Here is a 19,421-nt window from a genome sequence, read left to right as displayed (position 1 = left end):
AAAACATCGTGTGAGAAAACTTTTATAAGTTGAAAAGCCACGAAAGACTCTAAAACTTAAAGTTCACAGATTGTTCCTGAGAAGGAGCAAAATCAGCCAAAGCTGATGGTGAAGTAACGCAGATGACTATGCTACTGCTAACCCCTCAGGGAAACAGTGCATATTAACCTCTGCTGCTAGTGCCAAAACGATGGCAGCTTCCTGTTCAGTAATATCCCAACGAACGTTGAAAGGATGAGAACCGGAAACCAATCCCAGCAAGGCAACATCTGCCAAAACCGGAAAGGTTGGGGAAAACAAATTTCCGGAAGCCAGAACTCCGCGAACGGATGTACCATCCACCTGCCATGTGCCAGCCACAAAGCTGGGAGAGGAAGTGGATGCAGCCCGTGGAAAGGCAGAGGAAGCCGCAAAAGCGGAACCGAAAGCCAAAGACTGATAATTGCCGACTGCCAACACCAAAGTGTTAACGGCGGAAGGCAAAACCATCCTGCTACCGGAAGCGATAGCCGCCGAAAAGAGGAACATCGCTCAGACAAACTTTAGCAAGTTGATAAGCCACATCAGGTGACTCTAAAAACTTGAAGTTCTCAGACCGTTTCTGATAAGAAACGAAATCAGCAAAAGCTGATGGAGGAGGAGCAGCGGAAGTGGTTGCCGCAAACACCCCTTCCGTGAAGCAGTGTGCAGTAACATCTGCTGCCAAAGCCAACAAATGATGTAGCTTTGCCGGAAGTCGGCGAGAAGCTTCCTCATCTGCATCTGATGCTTCTTCCTCCATATGCTGTTCATCCCCAACAGAAGCATCATAACGATCATCTGAGGGATGTCCAGCGGAACCGGCATCCGGTAAGGCAACTTGCGCCGAAACCGGAAACGGTTGTGGAAAAAAATTTCCGGAAACCGGAAATCCGTGGATGTGACCACCATCCGCTGCCCAATGCCAGCTGAAAGGCTGGGAAAGGAAGCGGATGTAGCCTGAGAAAGGCTAGCGGGAGCCGCAACAGCGGAACCGGAAGCCACAGGCTGATGAATGACTTCCGCCAACAGCGAAGCTGCTAACAGCGGAAGTCAAACCTCTCCTGCCACCGGAAGCCGCCCCGACTTTAACGGAGGGAGCGGAACCAGCAGACACAGGCTGATGAATGACTTCCGCCAACAGCGAAGCTGCTAACGGCGGAAGTCAAACCTCTCCTGCCACCGGAAGCCGCCCCGACGCCAACGGAGGGAGCGGAACCAGCAGAGGACTGAATGACTTCCGCCAACAGCGAAGCTGCTAACAGCGGAAGTCAAACCTCTCCTGCCACCGGAAGCCGCCCCGACGCCAACGGAGGGAGCGGAACCAGCGGAGGACTGTATAGCATGAGCATCGACCAGCCCCAATAAATTGGAACCGGAAGATCCTGTAACCTGTCTGCCAGCAGCCGCCCCGACTGGAATTGCGGGGGCGGAACCAGCAGACACATGCCCTTCACATCCCATGCCCAGGACCGTGAAAACGGAGCCAGGTTGGTTTGTGGAAAAACCCTTACGGTCAGTGTGCAATTCCGCCGAAACGGAAACTGACGTCAAAGGTTTGCGTACTTCGCCAAGAACACCCAAAGGTGCTGATGTCCCAGACTCAGACAAAAACTTGTCTAAAAAATGAGTCCGACATATCCAACACCGTCGTTGGATCTGCAACCACGCCAGCGGACGTGACCGTCGCAGTCGGTTCGAAACGAACCCGCACAAGCGAATGAACATTTACAACACCCGAAGGAAGGGGCAGAGCAGCACGCGAGGCTATTTGCCCTATCCGACGAGATCAAAACATGCACCTCTGTCTAAAAAGACGAAAATATCGCCAGCAAATCGGCTTTAGTCAAAGCTAAAACAGCGCTAGGCGCTTGAACTTTCTTGAAAGAAGCCGCAACAGACGAGGTAGGTTTGACAAACGAAACCGTAACACAATTCATCATTCGCCAGGTTGAAAACGTAAACAGAAACGTTATCGCTCAGTGAAAATTTTCTGAGTACGAGACGCAGTGGTAGTAGCTACCTTAACTTTATATTGGTCGCATTGCCTGACTGAGAACTGGGAGAGCAAGCCTGACTGGTCGAACTCCGAGTTTTCACTCACTCTCTTTATCTTAAGGTTCGTCCGCCATTTTGTATGACAAAACTGAACCAAAATACAAGTTGCAACACGCCCCAAAAGTTAAAACAAACGCGTCTCGGTAATAAAAATGAAAGCTCTCACCCAATACTTGAAGTAGAGATGAAACAACAACAGCGTTACCAAGATTCGATGGTCAGTCACCGCCGTGAAGACCAATAGCTTTAGATCAAAGCCAGAGTACTACAGCACGTCTTGCTCCGTGCGTTGAAGAAAAAGGAATGAGTATTACCGGTATACGGCCTGCGCATGCGCGGGCACCGGTAGGGGAGATAACTACCACGGATCATGCCTTATATGGCAGGTGGTTTTTGTTTTAGAGTTATCTCCCCATGTTACCATGTAAGAGTGCTTCAATGTCTTAGCAACCAAACGAAGTTATTGCTATCTATGTGAGTTGCGTAAGAATATGTAATTTAATCCAACTTTAAAGAGCTCCTGTGACCTTGACCTTGAAGCAAGGTAAACCAAACTGGTATCAAAAGATGGGGCTTACTTTGCCCTATATATCATATATAGGTGAGGTATTCAATCTCAAAAACTTCAGAGAAAATGGGAAAAATTTGAAAAATAGCTGTTTTTTAGACAACATTTATGGCCCCTGCGACCTTGACCTTGAAGCAAGGTCAAGATGCTATGTATGTTTTTTGGGGCCTTGTCATCATACACCATCTTGCCAAATTTGGTACTGATAGACTGAATAGTGTCCAAGAAATATCCAACGTTAAAGTTTTCCGGACGGCCGGCCGGCCGGACGGACGGACGGACGACTCGGGTGAGTACATAGACTCACTTTTGCTTCGCATGTGAGTCAAAATCTCTGACATCAATTACTCGCTTCGGTAAAACCTAAGTCCAAGATCTCTCATTCGATCCGCTAACCTCTGTTGTGCCTGGAATAGACCCACTTGACCAGGGAAGTGTACAGCTCAACAGAGTGGTCCGTGTAAATGGCTACATCAAACTTGTTTGTTTGTTTTGCTTAACGCCCAGCCGACCAAGAAGGGCCATATCAGGGCGGTGCTGCTTTGACCTATAACGTGCGCCACACACAAGACAGAAGTCGCAGCACAGGCTTCATGTCTCACCCAATCACATTATTCTGACACCGGACCAACCAGTCCTAGCACTAACCCCATAATGCCAGATGCCAGGCGGAGCAGCCACTAGATTGCCAATTTTAAAGTCTTAGGTATGACCCGGCCGGGGTTCGAACCCACGACCTCCCAATCACGGGGCTACATCAAACTATCCACAACAAAATAAAAACTCTCCACATAAAAACCTCAGCCCAAGATCTCTACTTTGACCCACTCACCTCTAATGGGCCTTGAATCGACCCACTTGACCATTGACGCGTCCAGCTCGGCAGAGTGGTCAATCTGGATGGCCATCTCCGAGTGCTTGTCGTAGAGTTGTCTTCCCTCGTCCAGTGGGCGACCGCTGGCCTGGTCATACAGCACGGTGCCGTTGGGAAGACTCTGCTCTGAGCCCGCCATTGTTCTCATCTCTAGGGGGTGCTCGCCCGACCGTAACCTGCCGGGGTTACCCTGTGGAGGGTGAGCGAACACTTTGTCAACCAAAGTTTGATCCATTGGCGAAAGTTATTAAACAGGTGTTCTTCTTTCCCTTAAATTAACATTATAAAATCAGATTTTCTTTTATTTTGAGCACATTTTCAGAGATAACACATCATATACATTTTTTGATTCAGGAAATAACAAAGTAATGAAATGCACATTTATTGTATCTGTTATTGCAATTACAATCAGCATTTTAATGGACAACTAGATTCATAAATGTTAAGCTTCCAAGCTGCAACACCATCCCTTGTCCGGACCGAGTCAAAGATTGATCAACATAAAAATTCAAGAAATGTTATGGGTTTGTGACAAGAGCAGCCTAAAGCTTTTTTTAAAAGCCGGCGGTGGCATCGTCAAATGTATTCATCGCAAAAATTAGAGAAAAAAAGTCCGGGGGACACCATCTGGAAGAATCCACATGTAGTTTCATGCAGATCGGTCCAGTAGTTTCTTTACATTTGCTTCACACATAAACATGCACGTGCATACACACACATGCGCATATCAATCAATCAATCAATCAATCAATCAATGAGGCTTATATCGCGCATATTCCGTGGGTACAGTTCTAGGCGCTCAGCAGTGATGCCGTGTGAGATGAAATTTTATACGGCCAGTAGTTGCAGCCATTTCGGCGCATATTTACCTTTCACGGCCTATTATTCCAAGTCACACGGGTATAGGTAGACAATTATTAACTGTGCCAAAGCAATTTTGCCAGGAAAGACCCTTTTGTCAATCGTGGGATCTTTAACGTGCACACCCAATGTAGTGTACACGGGGGGGGAGTTCGGACACCGAAGAGTCTGCACACAAAGTTGACTCTGAAATAAATTTCCGCCGAACCTGGGATCGAACTCACGCTGACAGTGGCCAACTGAATACAAATCCAGCGCGCTACCAACTGAGCTATATCCCCGCATATACATATACAACACTCACCAGCACCCTCATCTTGACCCTCGGTCTATCTGAACACATTCAGTCAAAACTTCAGTCAAAATGTAAAGAACAACCAGAAAGAAAAGTCTCACCAACCTTGGTTTTGTACAGCATGTAGAGCATGGCGGCGGTGGAGGTGAACTGTAGCAGTATCTCCCACAGCAACACTTCACGGAAAGCCACCACCAGGGACTGGAACACCAGGTAACACGTCAACACCGACGTCAGGCCCCACGAGAAGAAAAACGGTGTTCTGCGGTGGCCCTGCCGCCGCCAAACCTGTAAAAGGTAAGAAAATATATACAGGCACTGTAGGCTAAAATGGCTGAAGAAAATTTACACCAAACATCCCTTCCAGTTCAACCTCTACAAGTCTATTTGGGGGTTTTCTGCAAAATCCGCACCTCAATTGTTTGAGCAATTTATTAGGTTTCCATTATCTGTACCCTGGAGAATCATATTGGACATTGATTAAATGAAAATAAAAATAAAACTAAAACACCCTCCTGTTCATCTCTCCTTTACATCCTTGTTCACTCCTACTCCGTCCTAAAATCACTTTGTCCACCAGTCTGCCCAGCTACAGTGGAAGCACCCCCCCCCCTATTCAATACCTTGCTTTCTCAGGTTTTCTGTTCATGACCTCTGTGAATCTACCTCCATTTCAAGACTCCCACCCTTTTTTAAACTTTTTTTGTAAAGTCTTGAGGGGAGAAAAAGGGGGGGGGGGGGAGGTTCTCTGTATTTGTGCATATAATTATAATAACATGCAAAAACAAGGTTCCTTGAAATAACCATCTTTCTGTTGGGACCAAGTCTAACAAGAGGCGAAGCCTTCGAGGCTCACGTAAGAAATCGACAAACAGTAACACAAACTCAATCACTCCGTCACACATACACACACACACACACACACACACACACACACAATGACCGAGACTTTCAGTAATTCCTTCGCGTGACGTCTAACCCTCTTACGCCATAATGTGACGTCTTCAAATGACGAAATGTTAAAGTTTCTACCACAGACATACACATGCACAAACAAACACACACACACGCACAGACAGACAAAGTTACGATCGCATAGGCTACACTTACGTGAGCCAAAAACAGGTTGCTAAAGTATCGTTCTACGGGTACACATCTTGCACCTATTCTCCTCGCACCTGATAAAAGAGCAGCAAAAAGACTGGCATGACGCTGAATGCGATGACGGTAGCTGTCGGCCCCAGCGATGCAAAGAGCAGCAAGGACGGGACCATGATGATTGGAGTGACCACGTCCAGCCGTAGCTTGACGGCTCCTTTCCCGGTCAGTGACGGAACTCGACAACGGTCCGCCAACGTCGTGAGTAGCCGATCCATTGTTGATGTCTGGACGCTCTGACATTTGAACAATCTGAAATGTAGGTTCAGAATTAAGCAGTTTATTCTGAAGTAAGGCTCAGTTTTTGGTTCCTCTACTAAACCAAGTTTTTACCTACCGACACTAGAACTTTTTTTTATCCTACAGAAAAAGAACAAAACCTTACCTATCCACCTACTCTAATTTGTTTGGTCTTTGTCACTGTAAACAAAGAATGTTCACCTTTATTCGTGCTACTGCACTTTACATACTTCTCAAAATCAGATTGGTAGTAGAAGTAGGACTTTACACTGATGTATCTAATCCAACCGAACTGACAAACAAAACAAAACACACACAAAAGACACAAACAGTACACAAACAGTACACAAACAGTACACACACACACACACACACCAAATCATCAGTGTTTAATCTTACCTGTCACATGACTCATCCAGAGCCTGACAGTCACAGCAGCAGGCTAGGATGTGACTGCGTTCCCCATATTCATCCTCAAACTCACAGCAGCAGAGCGGTTCCATCCCCCCACCCGCTTTCTTCTTGTTGCTCATGGCGCTTCACTTGATTTCACTGTATGGCCTTAGTCACTGATCTCTTCATAGCAACCTGTTCACAGACAGTCCAAACAGATTACACATGTTTTGGTTTACAAAATGTATGATTTATCTTTCAGGCATGGGAATTGAAAAAAGTAGAAAAGGCTGAAAATGTGTAAGTAATAGCAAAGTCGACGACACGAAGCGCCTAGCCCTGCTAGGGGTGTTCGGGGGCATGCCACCCCCCCCCCCCCCCCCCCCCCGAATTGTTTTTCTCCAAAGAACCCAAATGGTGCAAATTTTGGTGTCATCTGAGCTCCAAGTTTGCCATTAAATTCTGTTTTTAGAACCATTTTTGCCTCCCCCATTTATTTTTTCGGCGGACACTTTTGCTTTTTCGGCGGAACAAAACAGAAAAATCGGCGGAAATTTGCCTTTCGGCGGACAATTCCCATGCCTGATCTTTATCCAAAACAGTAAAAACTCTCTGGTGGTGTTTATCTTTTGAAACATTTGAAACTATACATTGTGTTTTTATCTGAAACATTTGAACTTGAAATCATAGCTACACACACAGCAGTCTTAAACATGCCCATAATATTAATAACTATTGTCTTATTCAGTTAATGAGAAGAACAAACAAGTCGCGTAAGGCGAAAATACAACATTTAGTCAAGTAGCTGTCGAACTCACAGAATGAAACTGAACGCAATGCCATTTTTCAGCAAGACCGTATACTCGTAGCATCGTCAGTCCACCGCTCATGGCAAAGGCAGTGAAATTGACAAGAAGAGCGGGGTAGTAGTTGCGCTAAGAAGGATAGCACGCTTTTCTGTACCTCTCTTTGTTTTAACTTTCTGAGCGTGTTTTTAATCCAAACATAGCATATCTATATGTTTTTGGAATCAGGAACCGACAAGGAATAAGATGAAAGTGTTTTTAAATTGATTTCGACAATTTAATTTTGATAATAATTTTTATATATTTAATTTTCAGAGCTTGTTTTTAATCCAAATATAACATATTTATATGTTTTTGGAATCAGAAAATGATGGAGAATAAGATGAACGTAAATTTGGATCGTTTTATAAGTTTTTATTTTTTTTTACAATTTTCAGATTTTTAATGACCAAAGTCATCAATTAATTTTTAAGCCACCAAGCTGAAATGCAATACCGAAGTCCGGGCTTTGTCGAAGATTACTTGACCAAAATTTCAACCAATTTGGTTGAAAAATGAGGGCGTGACAGTGCCGCCTCAACTTTCACGAAAAGCCGGATATGACGTCATCAAAGACATTTATCAAAAAAATGAAAACAACGTCTGGGGATTTCATACCCAGGAACTCTCATGTCAAATTTCATAAAGATCGGTCCAGTAGTTTAGTCTGAATCGCTCTACACACACACAGACACACACACACACAGACACACGCACATACACCACGACCCTCGTTTCGATTCCCCCTCGATGTTAAAATATTTAGTCAAAACTTGACTAAATATAAAAATGAGAAGATATTATGATTTAATCCAGTGTCTGAACGTATTAACTAGTTTAATTAACAAATAATATTCATGTCCAAACAACAACAAACTTCTTATTAGGATGAAAATCTATAAAGATAATTTGACAAAAAAGCATGCGAGTTGTGTCCCCTGCATGTTAGAGAAGAGTAATTATCCTACGTGAGAGAGACAATAATCGTTTAAATCACACCTCCACCTGTCTATATCATGCAAATGAGATCATGTCAAGCAAGTCTGGCAGGGACCTGTTTTTCCACTGCTTATGATGCCAAAGTCACCGACACAAACGTCATTATAGAAACAAAAATTGCGCTCGCTAATTACCCTCGATGAATCTTTAGAACTAACACGTCACGCCACACTTTCAGAGTGACGTTTCTTTGCTTTGACGTAATAGATTGCACGAGGCTTTAGAAGAGATCGAGGTTCCAAAACAAGCGTCGTCAATTTAGCTGCCTCGACTGCAAAACATTTTCAGTAATATATATACACGTAAGTACAGTATGTAGGATAAACAGAATACTACATGGCTTGCTGTGTCGTACCAGATTTACACTCGTTGCTTTTTCAAATAGTGAACAGCTCGCTTTCGCTCGCAGTTCAATATTTAAAAAAACAACTCGTGTAATTGTAAATCTGGTACGACACAGCAAGCCATGTAGTATTACTCTATTTCACTAATTGCCTTGTTAAATTTGCCATTTTTAATTAAAAACAATATTTCACAGGGTCAAAAATGTTCCGGGTCGGGAGAAAAAAATAAGGCTGGTTGGGGAATCGGAAACATTGAAAAAAATTATTTGGCGTTTGAAGGTACTTTCTTTTTCTTGGGAAGTATTCTTCTAACTTTAATAAAAATCAGAGAATTTAGCTGCAATATGCACGCAGTGCTTAGTTTAGTGATCCATGAGAGATGCACCTGTGTAATTCATCACTTCAACCGTCCTGCATGACTGAAGAGCAAAAATGACTTGCAATTGTCATTATACCTACTGTGAAAATATACAACAGGATTTTAAGTTATCTTAAACTAAGTTAAAGTGGTGAGAATCTGCAATGAACGGTTGAACCAGTGAACCAAACCTGAAGAAATCCTTGTGGGTATGCTCTCAAACATACGCACTTGCACAGTGACTCATTGTCATACGAAAGGGCTCACTGAGGCCATGAAGACTTTATAAAGTCGTCAAGTAGAATTAGACTTACTTACTGACTAACCGGACAAGTCTGAGTGTACTGAAGAAGCTGGAGTTGGTGGAGTAAGGATGTGGGGTGAAAAGGGATTCAAGTTCAATCAATAGATGTTGCATGAAACACTCGATTAATCAATTAACCTAAACCAGCGTTAATTGTCGCTACAATCGTCGCACAATCACGAGTTCCGTCATGTTTCTGGCTTGAATTCAATGCTGAGATTGATTCAATGATTGGGCCAAATTCCGAATCCGATGTGTTTCCGTAGCACACGAACCAGCTGTCATTCCATCGACATAAAACAGCCACGCGATCAATGTACTAATGAAGCTGCCCTTCTGACTCGACTATTCAACACTTCTAGCGCTTGCAAGAGACACTAAAACCACTGTTGTTAGGCGACACATGACTAAACCGAACACACAAGCTGTCGATCTTCCTGTCCGCATGAACAACACCCTGTTTTGTCCCTCGAATCATCCGATAAATGTCCGTCAGCGTTTGAAGATAAACAACGAAAAGCCCTTAATTTTCACAACCAGAAAAAAGGGGTCACAAGATTGCACACCTTCGTTACGGAGTTGAATCAGAATGAGTACAGAAGACCTTACCTTTGGATGTCTTTGCGAGGTATAATCCAGCACTGCACTTCCTGTTGACGGAGAAGGGAGGCTACTCGGGTAAACTGTTATTTGGGGTCAGGTCAATTTGGGTCAGTAACGGGTCAGAGGTCACATTTTCGCTTGAAATGATTCAAGATTACCTGTGTGGGCGCGCGCGCGCGCGCGTGTGTGTGTGTGTGTGTGTGTACAGGTGTGTCTTTCCATCTGCAAAAACTAAATGCAGTTCCCCCCAAAAAAAAACTTATTCAGGGGAGTCCAGGCTGATGGGGTCTATGTCGACCAAAAGAGTGGGATTCCCTGTAGGTCAAGTTCCTGTAGGTGGATTCCCTGTATACCTAAGACTTTAAAATTGGCAATCTAGTATACAGGGAATCCCACAGGGTGCAGTTTTTCAATAAAACTTGCAAACCATACTCGAATTTCTAAGAAATATCAAAAAAAGATCGAAAAACATCAAATTCTAACGATGTCGCTAAGCATCACGTGACTTTCATTGATATTAGCAAAACGCTACAGGAACTACACCCTGTGGTATTCCCTGTATACTAGATTGCCAATTTTAAAGTCTTAGGTATACAGGGAATCCACCTACAGGAACTCGACCTACAGTGCATCCCATTCTTTTGGTCGACATAGACCCCATCAGCCGTATTAGGGGTCCCTGACACAACTATCTTTGTGGTAGGAGTGAAGATGAAAATAAAACAAAGATACACTTTTATATTATTACTTTCAATGATGGCATTAGTGTAGCAGATGCAGTTCCTTGTCTATTAATACTAATTAGAAACGTCAGATAAATTACAATCCACCCTTTTATTTTTATTTTTTTTTTAGACCAAGCATTAAAGGTGGTCGTCTACATTTTTGCTTTTTTTCAATAATCTTATGTTTAGATTTTGCTAAAAAGTTATGTCAGATGATGAATGAACCATGGGGAAAATAGTTATAGAAAAAAAATATATGTAAAAAAAGATTTTATTTTTGGGTAGCGTGACTCACGCTTCCAATATTTTGTTTTCTGTTTGCTGAGAACATGTGCTTTGCCTAAAAATACTGACCAATCAAATTCATGTCATTTTGCTTATAGCCACGCCCAAACAAGTGCAGCAACAGTTTGACACTGGAGCGCTGTCCACGCTTTTTTTTTAAATGCACGGGATTTGAGAGGAGTTTTGCGCTTGGCATTTTCCAAATAAGGATATCCTACTATGAGTACTATGCTGGAATACTTCAATGAATTTTCAAACGGCTACACTGGCTTCGTCTTTCCTGATCGAAAGGGGGTGTATTGTTGATATTTGTAGATACATGTAATAGACTCTGCATTTTAATGGTCAAATGGCGATTTCGGTGTAAAAATGTAGACAAGGACCTTTAATTTAGATTTTATTTACATGTACCTTCATGTTAAAGCTCCCTCTTTTATAAAGACCTGATTTTCTCAGGTTCTTGGAGACCTAACAGAGGGGTTCCACTGTACAGAAAAGTGACCAAGACACTTCTGACTATTTTACCCAATTCTTCTTCTTCTTCTGCGTTCGTGGGCTGAAACTCCCACGTACACTCGTGTTTTGCACGAGTGGAATTTTACGTGTATGACCGTTTTTACCCCGCTATTTAGGCAGCCATACGCCGCTTTCGGAGGAAGCATGCTGAGTATTTTCGTGTTTCTATAACCCACCCCGAACTCTGACATGGATTACAGGATCTTTTTCGTGCGCACTTGGTCTTGTGCTTGCGTGTACACACGGGGGTGTTCGGACACCGAGGAGAGTCTGCACACAAAGTTGACTCTGAGAAATAAATCTCTCGCCAGAACATGGGGACTAACTCACGCTGACAGCGGCCAACTGGATACAAATCCAGCGCGCTACCGACTGAGCTACATTCCCGCCCCTATTTTACCCAATAACCTAGCACTCTCTTTTTTACGTTTTAGAACATTAAATCATAAATTGCCAATACAGAAAGGCCGAATGTTAAATATACCACATAACGAAAGAATATGTGTTAAATGCCAGTCTGATGAAATTCAAATGTCGTCAAATTTAAACATTTATTTGAATTAACAAAGAAACGAAAGTTATTGCATTTAATATATTTTATTAAGAGTATTTTGAAAGAGTTTTGATTATTTGATCAAGTTTTTTTATTAAACCAAAAACGAACACAGAAACATATACATTCCTGTAAAAAAAAAAGTATGATTACAATTATTTAGTTATGAATTAAGCTTGATTTATTTTCGGTTAATTAGAAGTGTTGCGTCTCATTATTACATATATCTTTATTGTCGTGTTTATTGCAATTTTTTCCGGGAACAGACTACTTCCAATTCAGTAGGGGGGCGACTATCCTCAACCCGGCGGGTCCCCAGGTGGCGGATAGGGGAACGAATATAGAATAAGCAGTCCCGGACCAACTAGCGGTGTCTCTACCAGGACGGGGTGGGTTGGCAGATGGCACTGACTACCCTATAAATGCCCTATGTGTCCGATGACGGTTACACCATGCGGGTAAGAGCCGCATTAAAAGCTCTAGCCCCGGCCAGGGTGGGACCCCCGGTAAGAAATCCCCCATGTGTTCCCAGGGTTAGGTTTTTGAGCCAGGAACTAAGGGCGGGGTAACCCCGAAAGAAACCTAAGGGCTGAAGTCGGAGGATCTGGGCCAACTGGCGCACCTTAACCAACCACAGATCCACGCAAAAACGCAAACAGCCAACGACAAGAAGAAGATTGCAATTTTTTTTTATATTTAGTCAAGTTTTGACTAAATATTTTAACATCGAGGGGGAATCGAAACGAGGGTGTGGTGTATGTGTGTGTGTCTGTGCGTGTGTGTGTGTGTGTGTGTGTAGAGCGATTCAGACTAAACTACTGGACCGATCTTTATGAAATTTGACATGAGAGTTCCTGGGTATGAAATCCCCGAACGTTTTTTTCATTTTTTGGATAAATGTCTTTGATGACGTCATATCCGGCTTTTCGTGAAAGTTGAGGCGGCACTGTCACGCCCTCATTTTTCAACCAAATTGGTTGAAATTTTGGTCAAGTAATCTTCGACGAAGCCCGGACTTCGGTATTGCATTTCAGCTTGGTGGCTTAAAAATTAATTAATGACTTTGGTCATTAAAAATCTGAAAATTGTAAAAAAAAAAAAAATTTATAAAACGATCCAAATTTACGTTTATCTTATTCTCCATCATTTGCTGATTCCAAAAACATATAAATATGTTATATTCGGATTAAAAACAAGCTCTGAAAATTAAATATATAAAAATTATTATCAAAATTAAATTGTCGAAATCAATTTAAAAACACTTTCATCTTATTCCTTGTCGGTTCCTGATTCCAAAAACATATACATATGATATGTTTAGATTAAAAACACGCTCAGAAAGTTAAAACAAAGAGAGGTACAGAAAAGCGTGCTATCCTTCTTAGCGCAACTACTACCCCGCTCTTCTTGTCAATTTCACTGCCTTTGCCATGAGCGGTGGACTGACGATGCTACGAGTATAAGGTCTTGCTGAAAAATGGCATTGCGTTCAGTTTCATTCTGTGAGTTCGACAGCTACTTGACTAAATATTGTATTTTCGCCTTACGCGACTTGTTTTTAATTCATGTAACTCTAGGTTTTTTAAAAAATAAATATTGACTTGATTTGCCAAACTCTTGCTCATCACACACACACACACAAACACACACATCATACACATTTTAATATCACAAGGACTCTCAGTTACATAAAAATGTTTTATTCAATTGATTTTTGTCTCAACTCATGCATGGTTTTCGTTCATTACAAGTTAAGTGTACCTGTACTGAGAGCGAGTCCAAGTGCACTCAAAGTGTTATTTTTTTTTGCAGGTTTAGGTGCACGACCCATTTTGAACATGACATTAACAGTACACTGAAAGGTGAGCAGAAACCAATACATATTGCATGTACACAAACATACCGTCCTTAAATAAAACATTGCAGACAACATTACTTTCAACACATCAAAAGCCCCACACACACACCACAAAATCAACAGTTGGCAAACGAATAAAAGTTCAAGAAGCTCAACGAAAGTTCAAGAAGCTATCACAAAAGCCACGACACTCACAAACACATACCAGGAAGGAAACACGTTAATTTTGCTGTAGACTCAAGATTGGGAAAAAGCAAGGGAAAATAAATAGGAAAAGTTAGGAACAATGTGTTCTACATACACCACAAAAACGGTGAGAATTAACCCTTTTCTGACCACTACTTCCTCAGTAGGCTAAACACTGCTCGACTTGAATTTCCTTCAAGAGAGGGTCAAAGCCCCCAACCGCCGTCATTTTACATGATGATACAAAGATTTGGTCTTGAAAATCAAAATAATCTGTAGAAAAACAAGAGTGTGCAAAGCTACCTTGCAACAAACTCAGACTAAGTTTACATAATGATTCAAACTTTTGGTCTTGAAAATCAAAATTAACTGTAGAAAAACAAGAGTGTGCAAAGCTACCTTGCAACCAACTCAGATTAAGTTTACATAATGATTCAAACTTTTGGTCTTGAAAATCAAAATTAACTGTAGAAAAACAAGAGTGTGCAAAGCTACCTTGCAACCAACTCAGACTAAGTTTACATAATGATTCAAACTTTTGGTCTTGAAATTCAAAATTAGCTGTAGAAAAACAAAAGCATGTGCTGCGACAAATGCAGCTATTCTTTCTTTCTTTATTTGGTGTTTAACGTCGTTTTCAACCGTTCAAGGTTATATCGCGACAGGGAAAGGGGGGAGATGGGATAGAGCCACTTGTTAATTGTTTCTTGTTCACAAAAGCATTAATCAAAAAATTGCTCCAGGGGCTTGCAACGTAGTACAATATATGACCTTACTGGGAGAATGCAAGTTTCCAGTACAAAGGACTTAACATTTCTTACATACTGCTTGACTAAAATCTTTACAAACATTGACTATATTCTATACAAGCAACACTTAACAAGGGTAAAAAGAGAAACAGAATCCGTTAGTCGCCTCTTACGACATGCTGGGGAGCATCGGGTAAATTCTTCCCCCTAACCCACGGGGGGTAAAGCAGCTATTGAAGTGCCCAACACTGAATAAATCTTTGTGCAAAGAAGTGTGCAAATGTAAGAAAAGATGTTTTTTTGACACAGCTAGGTTTCTTTACAAAATGGATCCAACGGAAATTAGCATCCAGCACAGAACACAACCAGGATGTTCACAAGATTTGCCACTCCGATTGGACATTGTGAAAGGGTGATTTTGATCTTAATTTTGATGGTGAATTTGACATCAGACTCACTAATGATTCTTTACACCTTCACGGGTCTCTAGGGATCTATATTTCAGGCATGGGAATTGAAAAAAGTAAAAAAGACTGAACATTTGTAAGTTGACGCTCAAAGTTGACGGCACAAAGCGCCTAGCCTTACTAGGGGGGTCCGGGGGCATACTCCCACGGTAAAAATGTTCTCCAAAGAACCCAAATTGTGCAATTTGGTGTCATCTGAGCTCCAAGTTTGCCATTAAATTCCGTTTTCAGAACCATTTTTGCCTCCCCCATTTATTTTTTCGGCGGACACTTTAGCTTTTACGGCGGAACAAAATAAAAATTCGGCGGAAATTGCGAAGAGTTCCCATGCCTGATATCTATATTCTGACAGACGTCTATGCAGCCCTCCAAGTCTGTTAGGGGCATTAATGGTGATGCACTTACAATTTAACGTCAGATTAAGGACCGCGAAACTTTAGTAATAAAGGCGGATTTGGAACCAGATTTGTCGATGAAAGGTTTTCTGCGTGGGTGTACACTGCTTGTCAGAAAAAGGTTAAAGGAGAGTAGGACGATGGGAGATGGAATGACTTGCAACATGAATGGTGCAAAACAAAAACCTGCATAAACAAGCCACTAAGCAACAGATCATGTACAAAAACTTGTACTAAAGCTAAAAACAAAACCACACACAAAGAGACACAATAAGAATTAAAAAAATTAAATTGAGCAAAACCAGTCTTTTTTTACAAAGCAGTCTGCAAGAGAAGGGGTTATAATCAGCTTAGGAATATTCATGACATTTTGAACAGAAAGGAGAAAAATCATAGAATCATAGGTCATAGGTCAAGCACCAAAGTTTTGTTGCATTTGTGTATCTTTCATTCTTTAGTGGCAGTACTTTCAAAACAAAAAAAAATCCTTTAGTACAGAAAAATGCCTCGCAAAGAAAGGCAGCATCGAGCAAAACTTAAACAAATCAGAGCCTCTGGAAAGAACATGCACATGTACTTTCTTTCTTTATTTGGTGCTTAACGTCGTTTTCAACCACGAAGGTTATATCGCGACGGGGAAAGGGGGGAGATGGGATAGAGCCACTTGTCAATTGTTTCTTGTTCACAAAAGCACTAATCAAAAATTTGCTCCGGGGGCTTGCAACGTAGTACAATATATGACCTTACTGGGAGAATGCAAGTTTCCAGTACAAAGGACTTAACATTTCTTACATACTGCTTGACTAAAATCTTTACAAAAATTGACTATATTCTATACAAGAAACACTTAACAAGGGTAAAAGGAGAAACAGAATCCATTAGTTGCCTCTTACGACATGCTGGGGAGCATCGGGTAAATTCTTCCCCCTAACCCGCGGGGGGACCAGGGAGGGGTAAATCCTTCCCCCTAACCCGCGGGGGGTATGCACATGTACGCAAACAAACCTTAAAGCCTAAGTACAACAAGAAACAACCCAACCAATATTACACACATGAAAAATAGCAAAAGATTAACTTTTAAAGAAAAAATATAGGACGCCATACAAAGACTCTCGAGCATACACTCTCGACAGCAACATACCACCACTAATTACAACAACACAGCCAAATTACTTTAAAAGCAAATAAAATTATCTATGTACATCAAGACAAAAATTTTGTTATCAGTTGTCACAGACACAGATGACTCACACTCTGTTATCACAGGAAATGTTTAAGTAAAAGTAATACAGAGAATGGGGGGAAAAGACAAAAAAAACATAGGTACATTGACATAACATAACAGAGCCTTTGGATTCTATTAAGAACATGCAGATGTATGCGAACAAACATTAAAGTCTAAGTCGGTGAAGTTGTACGTGAAGTTTGCTTGAAGTCCTATTACTAATTTATGTTTCTTTGGGTTCTTTTTATTTAATTTATTTATTTGTTTTTTTTATTACTGATTTTGATTCCGCTACATTTTACACACTACCGGAACGTGTTATATTTGCAAATTTGTTTTCAAGCCGTTGTTAACACACCAATGGAGTTTGTAGAATGAATTGTCCAGAGTTAGAATTCTACTACCACCTTGCACTTTTCAAACAAGTCTGTGCATTTTACAACCAACGACTTTGGGAAATGAAATCTTATCTGCCAAGAGTCATTCTAAATGTTTGCACATATACAACCGTTTATTCTGTTGTACAGATCCCACATACATCCATTTCTGGCATTCTCCGTCTGCCAAGACTATTTCTGAATTCAGCAGGTTCACCCCATTCATCACAAGGCATCATTACAATTTCAAACTTGGCCGTACATAACAATTTTAACTCTTCCGAGGCCATGCTGAAACCGTGTAAATTCTAACAATGTGCAGAACATCTTTATTGTGGAAATTCTAATGATGTGCGATGCTTTTTCATCATTTCTATCCTGCGACAGGTTTTAACTCCACCACTAACTAGCAAACTACTTATATCATGGGGGAAAATAACTGCTACGTTTTGGCTATCCGTCGGTTGTGAAGAATTTTGTCCTGACGATTATTCAAAATCTCTTGATAATATCATTGTCATCAAGTTCCATTTATTTATGTATTTATGTGGGTTATTTGTGTTTGTTTTTTAACATTTCAGAAGAAAAAAACGAGTCTCTAACTGAAAGTTAGAAAAAAAAACGAAAAAACATACGAGGCGGTCACTAAAGTTTTTGAAGTCACTTTCTTTTGGGCAATGAAAATGTCTTTCCTCCCCAATAAAGCCCCAATAAAGCCTAAAGCCCCAATAAAGCCCCAATAAAGCCCCAACTTGCATGCTGTTTTGTGTCTTTCTTTCTTTATTTGGTGTTTAACGCCGTTTTCAACCACGAAGGTTATATCGCGACGGGGGAAGGGGGGAGATGGGATAGAGCCACTTGTCAATTGTTTCTTGTTCACAAAAGCACTAATCAAAAATTAGCTCCAGGGGCTTGCAACGTAGTACAATATATGACCTTACTGGGAGAATGCAAGTTTCCAGTACAAAGGACTTAACATTTCTTACATACTGCTTGACTAAAATCTTTACAAAAATTGACTATATTCTATACAAGAAACACTTAACAAGGGTAAAAGGAGAAACAGAATCCGTTAGTCGCCTCTTACGACATGCTGGGGAGCATCGTGGTAAATTCTTACTCGTCCCAACCAATATGGGACTCCCCCTAACCCGCGGGGAGCATCGGGTAAATTCTTACTCGTCCCAACCAATATGGGACTCCCCCTAACCCGCGGGGGGACTGGTTTTTGTCTAACCCTTAGTTGCAATGCTAAAAAAAATGCAGGATTACTGGATGACTTATGCTCTAAGCAGATTTTCAGTTGTATAACCTCTATTTTGACATTGATTTGCAGAAATTGAGCACTTAAGCAACCTTGCAAAAGCCCCACACAAATTGGTCACTACCAATTCTATGACATTTCCTTTACCAGCGAAAGCGCAAATCAACTACAGCTTTAAGATCCATCAGCTGCAAGGCTTAAAAGTGCAACACATCTGCTTGTGAGATATCTATCATAAAATTATGTCTAGTATGTGCGTCATGCAGTTTATAGAATGGGTGAACTTTTCAAAATGTCCTGTAAAAGTTATAATATATACAGCAAACACATAATACACAAGAATAGGCTTTTACAAACAGAGGAACAGACAATGTGTGCACAACAGGTAATAATTATATGATGCATTCAAGTACAAACAACTTCCCTCCTGTTTAACTTTCATTATTCACATTCACACACCAATCACACTGGTACACGTACATTGTATAATGACACCTGTATTGCGGAACTTCTGAAGCTGTGTTTCCTACAATTTACATTATAACATTGAACAGTAAACAACAACAAACAACAAAAATGGACCAACACAAAAACGCCACTGAACATAAATATATAATTCTACCATCACATTCACAGTAATTCACAATATAAACTGATCAACAGTTTTCACTTGTTACGGGGTGAAGATTGTTCATTTATGCATCTTTCATACCGTTGTGTCAAGTTATGATGTTAAATCCAACAACAGAAAAAAGCCATACATGACAATATTCAAAGGTCAAATCATAGCAGAATCAATGACGGAAAAGCATCAAAACAACGGAATACTACTAACAATACAAATACGAACGCTGTTACACAGACACATAGAGTTTTTTCCATTTGCAATTCGTGTACACAGTT

At 41.2% G+C, this 19,421-nt stretch overlaps 1 protein-coding gene across 1 annotated transcript in view; it reads right to left on the bottom strand.

Annotated features, from left to right (window-relative positions):
* LOC138972725 (palmitoyltransferase ZDHHC23-like) overlaps window positions 1-9,980 on the bottom strand; it is a 30,412-nt gene extending 20,432 nt beyond the window's left edge. The window contains exons 1-5 of the mRNA XM_070345381.1: window positions 9,925-9,980; window positions 6,472-6,660; window positions 5,853-6,084; window positions 4,780-4,962; window positions 3,477-3,708 (exon numbers count right to left, since the gene is read on the bottom strand). Of these exons, the coding sequence (XP_070201482.1) occupies window positions 3,477-3,708; window positions 4,780-4,962; window positions 5,853-6,084; window positions 6,472-6,605 (781 nt within the window). The 5' untranslated portion in view covers window positions 6,606-6,660; window positions 9,925-9,980. The remainder of the gene's footprint in view (window positions 1-3,476; window positions 3,709-4,779; window positions 4,963-5,852; window positions 6,085-6,471; window positions 6,661-9,924) is intronic.
* Between the last annotated feature and the right edge of the window lie 9,441 nt (window positions 9,981-19,421).

Source organism: Littorina saxatilis, linkage group LG8, assembly GCF_037325665.1.
Source record: "Littorina saxatilis isolate snail1 linkage group LG8, US_GU_Lsax_2.0, whole genome shotgun sequence".
Classification (NCBI taxonomy): Eukaryota; Metazoa; Mollusca; class Gastropoda; order Littorinimorpha; family Littorinidae; genus Littorina; species Littorina saxatilis.
The sequence above is the reverse complement of the archived record's forward strand: the minus strand, read 5'-3'. Positions and strand labels throughout refer to the sequence as shown.